Source organism: Lolium rigidum, chromosome 7 (genome assembly GCF_022539505.1).
Source record: "Lolium rigidum isolate FL_2022 chromosome 7, APGP_CSIRO_Lrig_0.1, whole genome shotgun sequence".
NCBI lineage: Eukaryota > Viridiplantae > Streptophyta > Magnoliopsida > Poales > Poaceae > Lolium > Lolium rigidum.
The window spans coordinates 154,805,512-154,816,981 of record NC_061514.1 but is presented as its reverse complement, the minus strand read 5'-3'; the positions used below and the strand labels follow the sequence as shown (position 1 = coordinate 154,816,981).

General features: G+C 44.2%; 1 protein-coding gene across 1 annotated transcript; it reads left to right on the top strand.

Moving 5' to 3' along the window:
- The first annotated feature begins 281 nt into the window (after positions 1-281).
- On the top strand, positions 282-3,368 carry LOC124676038 (heavy metal-associated isoprenylated plant protein 7-like). Its single transcript, XM_047212118.1, has 5 exons — positions 282-420; positions 503-758; positions 1,631-1,848; positions 1,954-2,041; positions 2,517-3,368. Exons 1-5 carry the CDS (start codon positions 412-414, stop codon positions 3,038-3,040), a joined length of 1,095 nt encoding a protein of 364 aa, XP_047068074.1. The 5' UTR covers positions 282-411; the 3' UTR covers positions 3,041-3,368.
- The last annotated feature ends 8,102 nt before the right edge of the window (positions 3,369-11,470 follow it).

The window sequence follows — 11,470 nt, the reverse complement described above, 5'->3', positions numbered from 1 at the left end:
CATGTTAATTTCCTCTTGGCTGTCCATTATGCAAGCTGACGATAAAATGGAGGCCACCGAATACAATGCACATATCCAACACGTCACTTGTTGTAGAATGTTCTTATACATACCTGGCACCCAAATGGAAGAAGTATTTTCTTGTGTGTATAATATGCACCGAAAAGATAGAAAAGAAAAAGAAATTGGTGAGATAGAGATGCCAAATCGTTTCCATGCGGATCTTGCAGCCCTTGGCGGTGCCCACCCGCTACATAAGGCGAGTGAGTGACACCACCCGTCCACCCTCCACCCCAACTGGTACTAGTGTTTGTACTACCCAGCGACACCACCCACAGAGAGCGGCAGAGGCAGAGCCACCACCACCACCACCCACCCACAAAGAAGCAGAGCACAGGAGGCGCGCACGCCATGGGCGAGGTAAGCATGCTTCCTTCCTTGCTTGCTGCATTTCTTGGTGGGAGAACCGGATTGAATCTTGACCGACGCTGTTGGTTCGCAGGAGGAGAAGAAGACGGAGGAGAAGCCCAAGGAGGAGGTGGAGGCGAAGAAGGAGGAGAAGCCCAAGGAGGGCGGGGAGGAGGAGAAGCCCAAGGACGAGAAGCCCGCGGAGGGGGAGGGAGGAGACAAACCCAAGGAGGGGGAGGAGGCGGCGCCGCCGCCGCCGCCACCGCCGCCGGAGGAGGTCGAGATGCGGGTCTACATGCACTGCGAGGGATGCGCCAGGAAGGTCAAGAAGATCCTCAAGAGATTTGAAGGTAATGCGCCCCTTGCCTCAGCAATCTCTGCTAATTAATCCTTGCTCTGTAATCTCCTCTGTTTTTGCTGCATCGGGATTCACTGTCGAAGTAAATATTTTTCAATTTTGAACTAGTCACTAGATTTTATCTTCTCAGGTTAACATTTTTTCAAATTCTTTGGACCTTTTTGGGAATGTTTTCGGGGAGTGGGTGATTAGTGGACCTTGATTCATGGACCTCGATAGTGGTTTTCTTAGTGGTAAACCTGTGGTCTCCTTGTGGCTATCGGAAGCTAGCTAAAGCTAAAGGTGAATCTGTCTGGTCCTCAGATTTGAGAGACATGTTGTGGTTGGCTTCATGTAGAAAAAAAGTTTAGTATTTCCTTATGTCCTTAGTTAAACAAAAGATCCTGATTTTGTGTTTTTCTCTGTGCTTGTGCTGTTCTGGAGTCTAATCAAGGGATATTGTAAGGTTGTTCCCGGTGGAATTCAGGGTGGACCTAGTCAGTAGGTGGCCTAAGCTTTTAAATAATCAGATTTACCTAATTAATAAGATCCTCCTTTCTTATAAGCTCCCACATGAATCTAGTATAGTTGATTAATCGTGTGAAGGGAATGACTTGAGATCCGAATGACTTTTCACACCAAAAGGTTGGAGTACATTCCAAGAGAATGACAGCCTTGAGTATACAACGCCCTTGTGGCCACATGTCATGAAAAGTGAAGCTGGTTCCTCAATCATCTCCAAATGCTCAAAACTTTCCATGCATCTCTGCATATTCTCCATGCACTACTTGTTGCTATCAAGGGAAATTTGAGATTGGTTACCTCAATCTTAGTTCTACCTATGTAGTGCCACATCTGAAAACTTCTTTGTTGGTGTGGATTCAGGAGTGGATGATGTCATCGCCGATTCTAAGGCACACAAGGTGGTGGTGAAGGGAAAGAAGGCGGCCGCTGACCCGATGAAGGTTGTGGAGCGTGTTCAGAAGAAGACTGGCCGCAAGGTGGAGCTTCTCTCACCGCTGCCACCACCGCCGGAGGAGAAAAAGGAAGAGGAGAAGAAGGAGGAGCCCGAGCCGCCGAAACCTGAAGAGAAGCCCAAGGAGGTGAACAGCCTTAACCAATGCCCACAATGCAGTACTAATTTTGTATGCCAATTTCAGTGCTAGTTCAGATTTGATAAACTGACACGACAATGTTCAATTCTGAAGCCACCGGTGATCTCCGTCGTGCTGAAGGTGCACATGCACTGCGAGGCCTGCGCGCAGGCCATAAAGAAGAGGATCCTCAAGATGAAAGGTGCGTAATTGGCCACCATGCGATTGGTTGTCCTTTTCATATCGCATTTTCAGTACGAAATCATCTACATGTAGGGTTTCTCTGCTTTCTTTTCACTAGCTCCTCCTACAATTATTAGTTTGCTATGTTTCATGCTTCATGAATCATAGTCTATTTCGTGATTGAGCAAGTCCTTTGTCTGATGCAATGATGAAAAAGAAGGGGATTCCCTCCTCTTTTAAGTTGATCGGTGAAACAGAGCCAAAATGTGGGCCTTGTACCTGCAGTTCCTTTTTTTGTGAAAGATGCAGATTTGCTTGCCGATAAGATTCACTCCTACACCTACCTGTCTGTCTAGAAACCGTGAAAGATAATTCTGGAGATTTTCTGCGTAAACCCATACTACTTTAGTCTCAAGATTTTCTGCGTAAAACCATACTGCGTAAAGCCTATCTGTTCTGAATTACTGAATTTTGTTTGGTTCACATTTATGCAGGAGTCCAATCTGCAGAGCCAGACTTGAAGGCGTCGGAAGTGACGGTGAAGGGCGTGTTTGAGGAGGCCAAGCTGGCTGAGTACGTGCACAAGCGCACCGGCCGGCATGCGGCCATCATCAAGTCAGAGCCGGTTGCTCCCGCCGAGAAAACCGGAGACGGTGAAGCCAAGGATGAGAAGAAGGCGGCCGAAGGTGGTGAAGAGAAGAAGGACGAGAAGGATGAGAAGAAGGATGACAAGGAAGGAGGGGGAGAGGAGAAGAAGGATGAGAAAGAGAAGGAGGGTAGCAGCGGCGAAGAGAAGGACAAGGACAAAGAGAAAGACGCCGGAGCCATCGCCGCTGCAAACCTGTACATGCATTACCCACAGTTCGCGTTCCCCGGAGGATACTACGCGCCACCGCGGCCAGGATACGCCGCCTACCCTGCCTACCCTCCGCCGCCGCCGGCCTACCCGCCAGCCTACCCGCATTACCCGCCGCAGATCTTCAGCGACGAGAACCCCAACGCCTGCTCCGTCATGTAAAAAAAATTAGAACCTTGGGTTGTGGTCTAGAGTGGGAGAAAAATAAGAAGGGAAAAGGGACCGCGTAATTGCAACACAAATGAAGGCCCTTGAGCAAAGCAAATGGCAGCTTGAAGAAAGCACCAGGCTTTTTTGCGGTCAGGCTTTTCTTCTTTTTGAACTTTTTATGTTGTTATTTAAACCCTTTTCACCCTCTCTCCGGTATAAAAGTAAGTCTGGACTTCCGTGTCAGCTCATGGATGTTCTTTATCTTATGTAGATTTCTTTTTTTTTGCCTTGTATTGAACTTGTGTAAAGACTGTTATTATAGTATAGTATAATCCTCTAATCTCTCTGTTTATATTTGCATTGGTGCCTTCTGCTTCGTCTAGGCCCTGTGAGTGAACAGTGCCGACAGAGATTACAGTGGAGTTACTGAATTTATCTGAATCTACACTTGTGGTGTGGTGAAAGGGGGAAACTCACAAGTGGTAAATGAGATGAAATTGAAAATGATGCATGGTGAGATGCAAAAGGTGGTGGTACGAGACAAGTGCTTGTCATGTGCATGGGGCATGTGGGATCGGTCCCACTTTTGCATGACACAAAATCCTAGGTGGATTGCAGCTTCAATCTTGATGCGCCCACTTTCTTTTTTACTACCCGGTAGCCCACTAGACGATTGATATCCAGGGGCTACAGGATTTGGAGTTTGCTGTGAATGTGAGGGAATACTTTCCCATCATCACATCTGTGACTTCAGGTTGCTTGCTTCCCTTGCCGATATCATCATGGTGGTGTTGCCTACGTCCCTGCGATTCGTTTCTTCTGTCTCGGCACCTACCGGGGCCTCCTTGGTAGCCACCGTGGCCAAGGCCTGTGGGTACTAATTTATTATTGAATTGCATGCGTTCAGTTTAGCTAATTCCTAGCTGCTGGTTGAAATGTTTTGTAAAGCCTGATATTGCAGCCAAGAAGTTTTCGCTTACGGCGAGGGTAGAACGTTCTATTTCAAGGGATTGTTGGATTGATGTATCAAGGACGTCACCACTTGGCTTGGTTTTTGGCCAAACGTGTGTAAGGTTAGACGATCAAAACTAGCGTCACACTCAACCTTCCTAAATCTTATCACACTTTATGACTCACTCACACGTGGGACTTAAGTTAGACGAGAACCAAACATGTGACTAACTTTGCCAAACTTATGTCGCGACAAAGTGTGGCACGACTAGTGTATTAGCCAAGCACCCCCTAACTCCATGTCTATGTTGACTTGTCGCCTATGACCTAGGCTGCGGGAGAAAATATAGGCTCAAACATTTTCAGCGTTAACTAATTTTCGAGCTCATAAAACCTCTCATTTGTAAGTCATAGGATCTAGCAGTTCACTCATCAGTATCTCTAACACTATTTATTTATTTATTTCGAAAGCACTCTTGTCTACGCTCGGGTTGAAGGATAAGGAGGGTATCATGGTGTCGTTTAATCTCAGCCATTCTACCCCTAATCCCGAACATGTATCGTTTAATCTCAGCCATCTTTGTGTTTCACTCAAGAAAAAAAATCAGCCTTGGGGGTCTATGGAAGCACAAGCCTAACCAGAATTTAAAATTTTCTAAAATTGTCGTGACATTTCATTTTAGATAAAGCCACCAGGTGCCCGACTTTAAATTATTAAAAGCTAAAACAACCAAAACAGTGAAAAGCTTACCATGACATTTCTATGGTTCAAAACGGGACATTTTCTTTGAGGGATGTATCCGCTTGGGTGTATTTGTTCCTCGTGTATATCATTCTTCCTCCATGCATAGAACATGTTAATGCTGGCAAATTGCATCATAAGAAGTAGATGGATGTGTTGGTGCATGAAGTTGGTGAAGATGGAGACCTTTAAACAACACAATATCATCCACCTTTAATTCCAATGAAGTTGCAGGTTTGCCTTCTGAATTGCAAGTCAAATCAGGAATTGGATATATGTGGTAACGACGTTAGAAAAAGTCCTCATGTGTGTCCATAATATTTCTTCTTTCTCCCATTCTAGCTCCCACCTAATCCTAGCCATCCATATATCATCAGACGACCTGGGTTTGATGGAAGTGACTTGATGTATGCATGGCAGAAGACTCCAAACCCAAACAAAACAACACGTAGTGAGTTAGTGGGTGGTGATTGTGATGGAAAATGGCGTGGGCGACCGTTGGTTAGCACATTCACATCACCTGATCATAACCGAACTCTTCATAACACCCACAGCCTCTCAAAATTTAATCACCAACTGCCTTTGTTCCCTGACAAGCTCTGGCTAATTAATCACGCAATAGTTCGTAGATTTGCATGAAGAGAAAAACAACTTTCTATGGACTTACAGCACAAAGTACAAACACATGCAAACCACTTCATCCTTTTGCTATTGAGCTTTGGGGATCCTAAGTGAGCTCAGCAGATTGATCACTTAATTAAACACATATGCATGGCCTGATAGCCATGTGCAGAGATGTGACCATGTGTCCATGTCCTTTTCTTGTACTGGCAGGCCTGGGAATTCAATGTGGCATCACGTGCATGTGAAGCAAAACAATGAGTTAAGCCAGAAGAGGGTAAATCATGGCAGGGAATTGATTATCACTTGGTACTACAAAATATTTCATGAGAATGGGAATATTCCAGGACCGTCCAAGATGACGACATGTGTGGATTCAAAAATCGCAAGCTCGTTGATTTGTTTGCATTTGAGGAAATTAATGTATATGTATATGGTCCTAAAACCAAATGTAATCCTGTTCAGTTTGTAGTGCTCACAAAGTGGTCACGCTTGACATTGCAAGATTTGATTTTAGTTTGTGTAAAAAAATTGATTGACCCACATCTTTTAAACGGGTGGTCGATTCCGATTTTTAACTTGGTTCAATCATGTATGCCCTGATATGTACACGACAGAATGTATCCTATGCTTTAAGAGCATCCCTAACAGCACTGTAAATCTCGCGGGAACTGAATTTTTCAGACGGATTTACGGGTTTGGCCAAATGTGTTGCAGAACGGAGCTCGAAAATATAGGCCGGCCCATAAAAGAAGTTCCAGGGCCCGAGAAACTCCCCGCACGCCCCTATTAAAAGGGTTCGCGGAGGGGAGTTCGGTTCGCAAACCCTACTCCCCTCCGTCGTTCCTATCCCAAAGCCACCGCCAGGCACCATTTCCGGCGAGCCAGCGATCCAGCGCCCGCCGGTGCGCGATGGTGTCCCGTGGTAGCTCCGACGGCCGTGGCACCGGATTGGGCGACGGCGACTCGCCGTCGCGTCCGCCCGTGTTCCGCACCGACGAAGAGCGGCGCAAATGGAACCGGCCGGACGGCGCACGCAAGCGCAGCGCTCGCCGGTGGATGAACTGGGGGCTCACGCCCCCAGGGAAGCTCGCCAGGTACGACAACGTCGGCGAGGGCTCCTCGACCGGCCAGTCAAGCCGCGCACCGCGGCTCCCCGTCGCGGAGAGCAGCGACGACGAGGACCTCGTCCCCGCGCTGTCGCCCACCATCTCCGCCGGGGACTACGTCCACGGCAGCGACGAGGAGGAGGTCGTCCTCGCCCAGACCAAGGCCGTCAGCGCGGCGGAGGCTCGCGCGTGCTTCCGCCGGGAGGAGGCGGAGCCGTCCGCCAGATCCGTGAATATGAGGCGGCCCGCCGGGAGGCCCGTCGAGCTTGACGCCGACGACACGTGAAGATCATCCACGACAGCGTCGGCGTCGTCTGCCGCCGACAGGCTGCGCCACCGCCGGCACTGCCGCTCGCGTAGGTCACTATATTGGCCGCATTTTGCTTTAGCTAGGTAGCGCTCGCCGGTGTACCAGTAATGTAGCTTTAATTTGTCGAACAATGTAAGTTTTGATGCTCAATCGGAGCATCAATTTCATCTCGAACTATGATCATCACCTAATTTACCCGCGCCATTTTGAATTCCGCTTTTCAGTTCCATTTTTACGGTTTCCAATATGCGCCACTGCCAAAATCGAACAAACTTACGTTTTCGGAAGACTGAAAACCACTTTTTCGGTTTGCACTTTTTCGGGCTCTACTAGAGATGCTCTAAGTGTTATAAGCAGATACCAAGATACAAGAGTGATCTAGAAAAGGAACAACAATACAAACTATACTTACGGTACTCCCCCTTTCTCAAATTAGGATGCATTTTAGTTTTGATTAAAGTCAAACTTTATAAAGTTTGGCTAACTATATAAGAAAATATATTAACTTTCATAATATTAAATGCATATAATATGAAAACATATTTCATGATGTTTCTAAAAACATTGAGTTAGTGTTGTAGATGTTGATATCAGTTTCTATGCATTTGATCAAAGTTTATAAAGTTTGACTTTAACTAAAACTAATATGCATCCTAGTTTGAGAAGGAGGGGTACTTACACAGAACTAAGGATATATTTCTCGTCTATGGAGGTGAGGACAAGATCATTGTAAAGGGTTACATCAATGCTAGTTTCACCAATCATCCCGATGATTTTAAACCTCAATTAGGCTATGTGTTTACCTTAAATGGAGGTACGGTGAGCTAGAAGAGTTCTAAGCAAGATACAATTGCGGATTTTACAACAGAAGCATAGTACATCGCGGTTGCAGAAAGGTGCTAAGGATGGCGTTTGGGTTAAGAATTTCTTCGCCGAGCTTGGTGTGATTCCGACTACAGTAGAACCAATGGAGATATTTTATTATAACAATGGTGTCATAGCTCAAGATAAGTAACCAAGATCCCACCAGATTCACAAACATGTACAACGCAGTTTCACCTCATACGCCAGGAAATATTCTTGGAATTGGACGAAATCAACGCCCAGGATCTTATTTTTCCACGAAGCTTCCAGAAGTCCGAAAGGGAAACGAAGTGGGGCGACGAGGCGGCGACACGCCAGGGCGGCGCGGCCTGGACCCTGGCCGCGCGGCCCTGTTGTGTGGGCCCCTCGCGTCGCCCCTAAACCTACCTCTCCGCCTATAAGAAGCCTTCGTCGATAATAACTCCAGTACCGAGAGCCATGATATGGAAAACCTTCCAGAGACGCCGCCGCCGCCAATCCCATCTCGGGGGATTCAGGAGATCGCCTCCGGCACCCTGCCGGAGAGGGGAATCATCTCCCGGAGGTCTCTTCATCGCCATGATCGCCTCCGGATCGATGTGTGAGTAGTCCACCCCTGGACTATGGGTCCATAGCAGTAGCTAGATGGTTGTCTTCTCCTCATTGTGCTATCATGTTAGATCTTGTGAGCTGCCTATCATGATCAAGATCATCTATTTGTAATGCTACATGTTGTGTTTGTTGGGATCCGATGAATATTGAATACTATGTCAAGTTGATTATCAATCTATCATATATGTTATTTATATTCTTGCATGCTCTCCGTTGCTAGTAGAGGCTCGGCCAAGTTGATACTTGTGACTCCAAGAGGGAGTATTTATGCTCGATAGTGGGTTCATGCCTCCATTAAATCTGGGACGAGTGACTGAAAGTTCTAAGGTTGTGGATGTGTCTGTTGCTACTAGGGATAAAACATCGATGCTTTCTCTAAGGATATTTGTGTTGATTACATTACACACCATACTTAATGCAATTGTCCGTTGTTTACAACTTAATACCGGAGGGGGTTCGGATGATAACCTCGAAGGTGGACTTTTTAGGCATAGATGCATGTCGGATAGCGGTCTATGTACTTTGTCGTAATGCCCCGATTAAATCTCATAGTACTCATCATGATATATGTATGTGCATTGTTATGCCTTCTTTATTTGTCAATTGCCCAACTGTAATTTGTTCACCCAACATCTGTTTATCTTATGGGAGAGACACCACTAGTGATCTATGGACCCCGGTCCTATTCTTTACATCTGAAATACAACTTGCTGCAATTGTTCTTTACTGTTCTTTGCAAATAACCATCATCATCCACACTATACATCTAATCCTTTGTTTACAGCAAGCCGGTGAGATTGACAACCTCACTGTTACGTTGGGGAAAAGTACTGTGATTGTGTTGTGCAGGTTCCACGTTGGCGCCGGAATCCCTGGTGTTGCGCCGCACTACACTCCGCCGCCATCAACCTTCAACGTGCTTCTTGGCTCCTACTGGTTCGATAACCTTGGTTTCTTACCGAGGGAAAACTTGCTGCTGTGCGCATCACACCTTCCTCTTGGGGTTCCCAACGGACGTGTCAACTACACGCCATCAAGCATTTTTTCTGGCGCCGTTGCCGGGGAGATCAAGACACACTGTAAGGGGAGTTTCCACTTCCAATCTCTTTACTTTGCTTTTGTCTTGCTTTATTTTATTTACTACTTTGTTTGCTGCACTTAATCAAAAACACAAAAAAATTAGTTGCTAGTTTTACTTTATTTACTGTCTTGTTCTCTATATCTAAAACACGAAAAATTAGTTACTTGCATTTACTTTATTTACTTTGCTTTATTTACTATTGCTAAAATGGGTACTCCTGAAAATACTAAGTTGTGTGATTTCACTAGTTAGGCTTAATGGAAAACAACAAAAATATTAGAGATCTTTATAGTATTTATCTTGAGTTAGGACATGAGGTGTTTGAAGAGAAAATTAAAAAACTCATGGAACTTTGTTTGCAAAATAGTTGTAGCAATGTTATTAGCATGAACTCTTTGAACACTATTATTGCTAATGCTATGGAAGAATTTAAGCTTGGGGAAGCTGGTTTTGATGAGCATGCTATTTTTAGTCCCCCAAGCATGGAGGAGAGAATTTACTTTGATGACACTTTTCCTCCCATTCATGATGATAGTGGTATTTTGGTGTCACCTACTATTGAGGATAAAGTTTATTATGATTATACTATGCCTCCTACATTTGATGATTATGGTGATGAGAATAATAATGATAGCTACTTTGTTGAATTTGCTCCCACTACAATTAATAAGAATGACTATGCTTATGTTGGGAGTAGTAATTATTTTATGCATGAGACTCATGATAAGAATTCTTTATGTGATAATTATGTTGTTAAGTTTGTTCATGATGCTACTGGAAATTATTATGAGAGATAAAAATATGGTTGTAGAAATTTTCATGTTACTAAAACACCTCTCTATATGCTGAAATTTTTGAAGTTACACTTGTTTTGTCTTCCTATGCTATTAACTTTATTCTTCATGAATTTATTTGTGTACAAGATTCCTATGCATAGGAAGTGGATTAGACTTAAATGTGTTTTGAATTTGCTTCTTGATGCTCCTTTTGCTTCAACTCTTATTCCTTATGAGTGCATCATTAAATCTACTGAGCCCATCTTAATGGCTATAAAGAAAGAACTTCTTGGAAGATAACCCATGTTTTTATTTTGCTACTGTTTTGTTGTGTTTTGGAAGTTGTTTACTACTGTAGCAACCTCTCCTTATCTTTATTTTATTTCATTGTTGTGCCAAGTAAAGTCTTTGATAGTAAAGTCAATACTAGATTTTTTATTACTGCGCAGAAACAGATTTCTTGCTGTCACGAATTTCGACCTGCCTCTCTGTAGGTAGCTCAGAAAAATCTGCCAATTTACGTGCGTGATCCTCAGATATGTACGCAACTTTCATTAAATTTGGGCATTTTCATTTGAGCAAGTCTGGTACCTCAATAAAATTCATCTTTACGAACTGTTCTGTTTTGACAGATTCTGCCTTTTATTTCGTATTGCCTGTTTTGCTGTGTTGGATGGATTTCTTTGTTCCATTAATGTCCAGTAGCTTTGTGCAATGTCCAGAAGTGTTAAGAATGATTATGTCACCTCTGAACATGTTAATTTTTGATTATGCACTAACCCTCTAATGAGTTTGTTTTGAGTTTGGTGTGGAGGAAGTTTTCAAGGGTCAAGAGAGGAGGATGATACAATATGATCAAGAAGAGTGAAAGGTCAAAGCTTGGGGATGCCCCCGTGGTTCATCCCTGCATATTTTAAGAAGACCCAAGCGTCTAAGCTTGGGGATGCCCAAGGCATCCCTTCTTCATCGACAACTTATCAGGTCACCTCTAGTGAAACTATATTTTTATTCCGTCACATCTTATGTGCTTTACTTGGAGCGTCTATTTGCTTTTGTTTTTGTTTTTGTTTTTGTTTGAATAAGATCGGATCCTAGCATTCTTTGTGTGGGAGAGAGACACGCTCCACTGTTTCGTATGAACACATGTGTTCTTAGCTTTATCTTTAATGTTCATTGCGAAAGTTGGACTATTTCATTCATTGTTATATGGTTGGAAACGGAAAATGCCGCATGTGGTAAATGGTTTAATGTCTTGAATAATGTGATACTTGGCAATTGTTGTGCTCATATAGATCATGTTTAAGCTCTTGCATCATGTACCTTGTACCCATTAATGAATAACTACATAGAGCTTGTTAAAATTTGGTTTGCATGATTGATCTCTAGAGTCTAGATAT

Coding starts and splice junctions, on each gene's coding strand:
- LOC124676038 (XM_047212118.1), top strand. Junction 759..1,630: donor GATCCTCAAGAGATTTGAAG/GTAATGCGCCCC, acceptor GTGTGGATTCAG/GAGTGGATGATGTCATCGCC. Junction 2,042..2,516: donor GAGGATCCTCAAGATGAAAG/GTGCGTAATTGG, acceptor ACATTTATGCAG/GAGTCCAATCTGCAGAGCCA.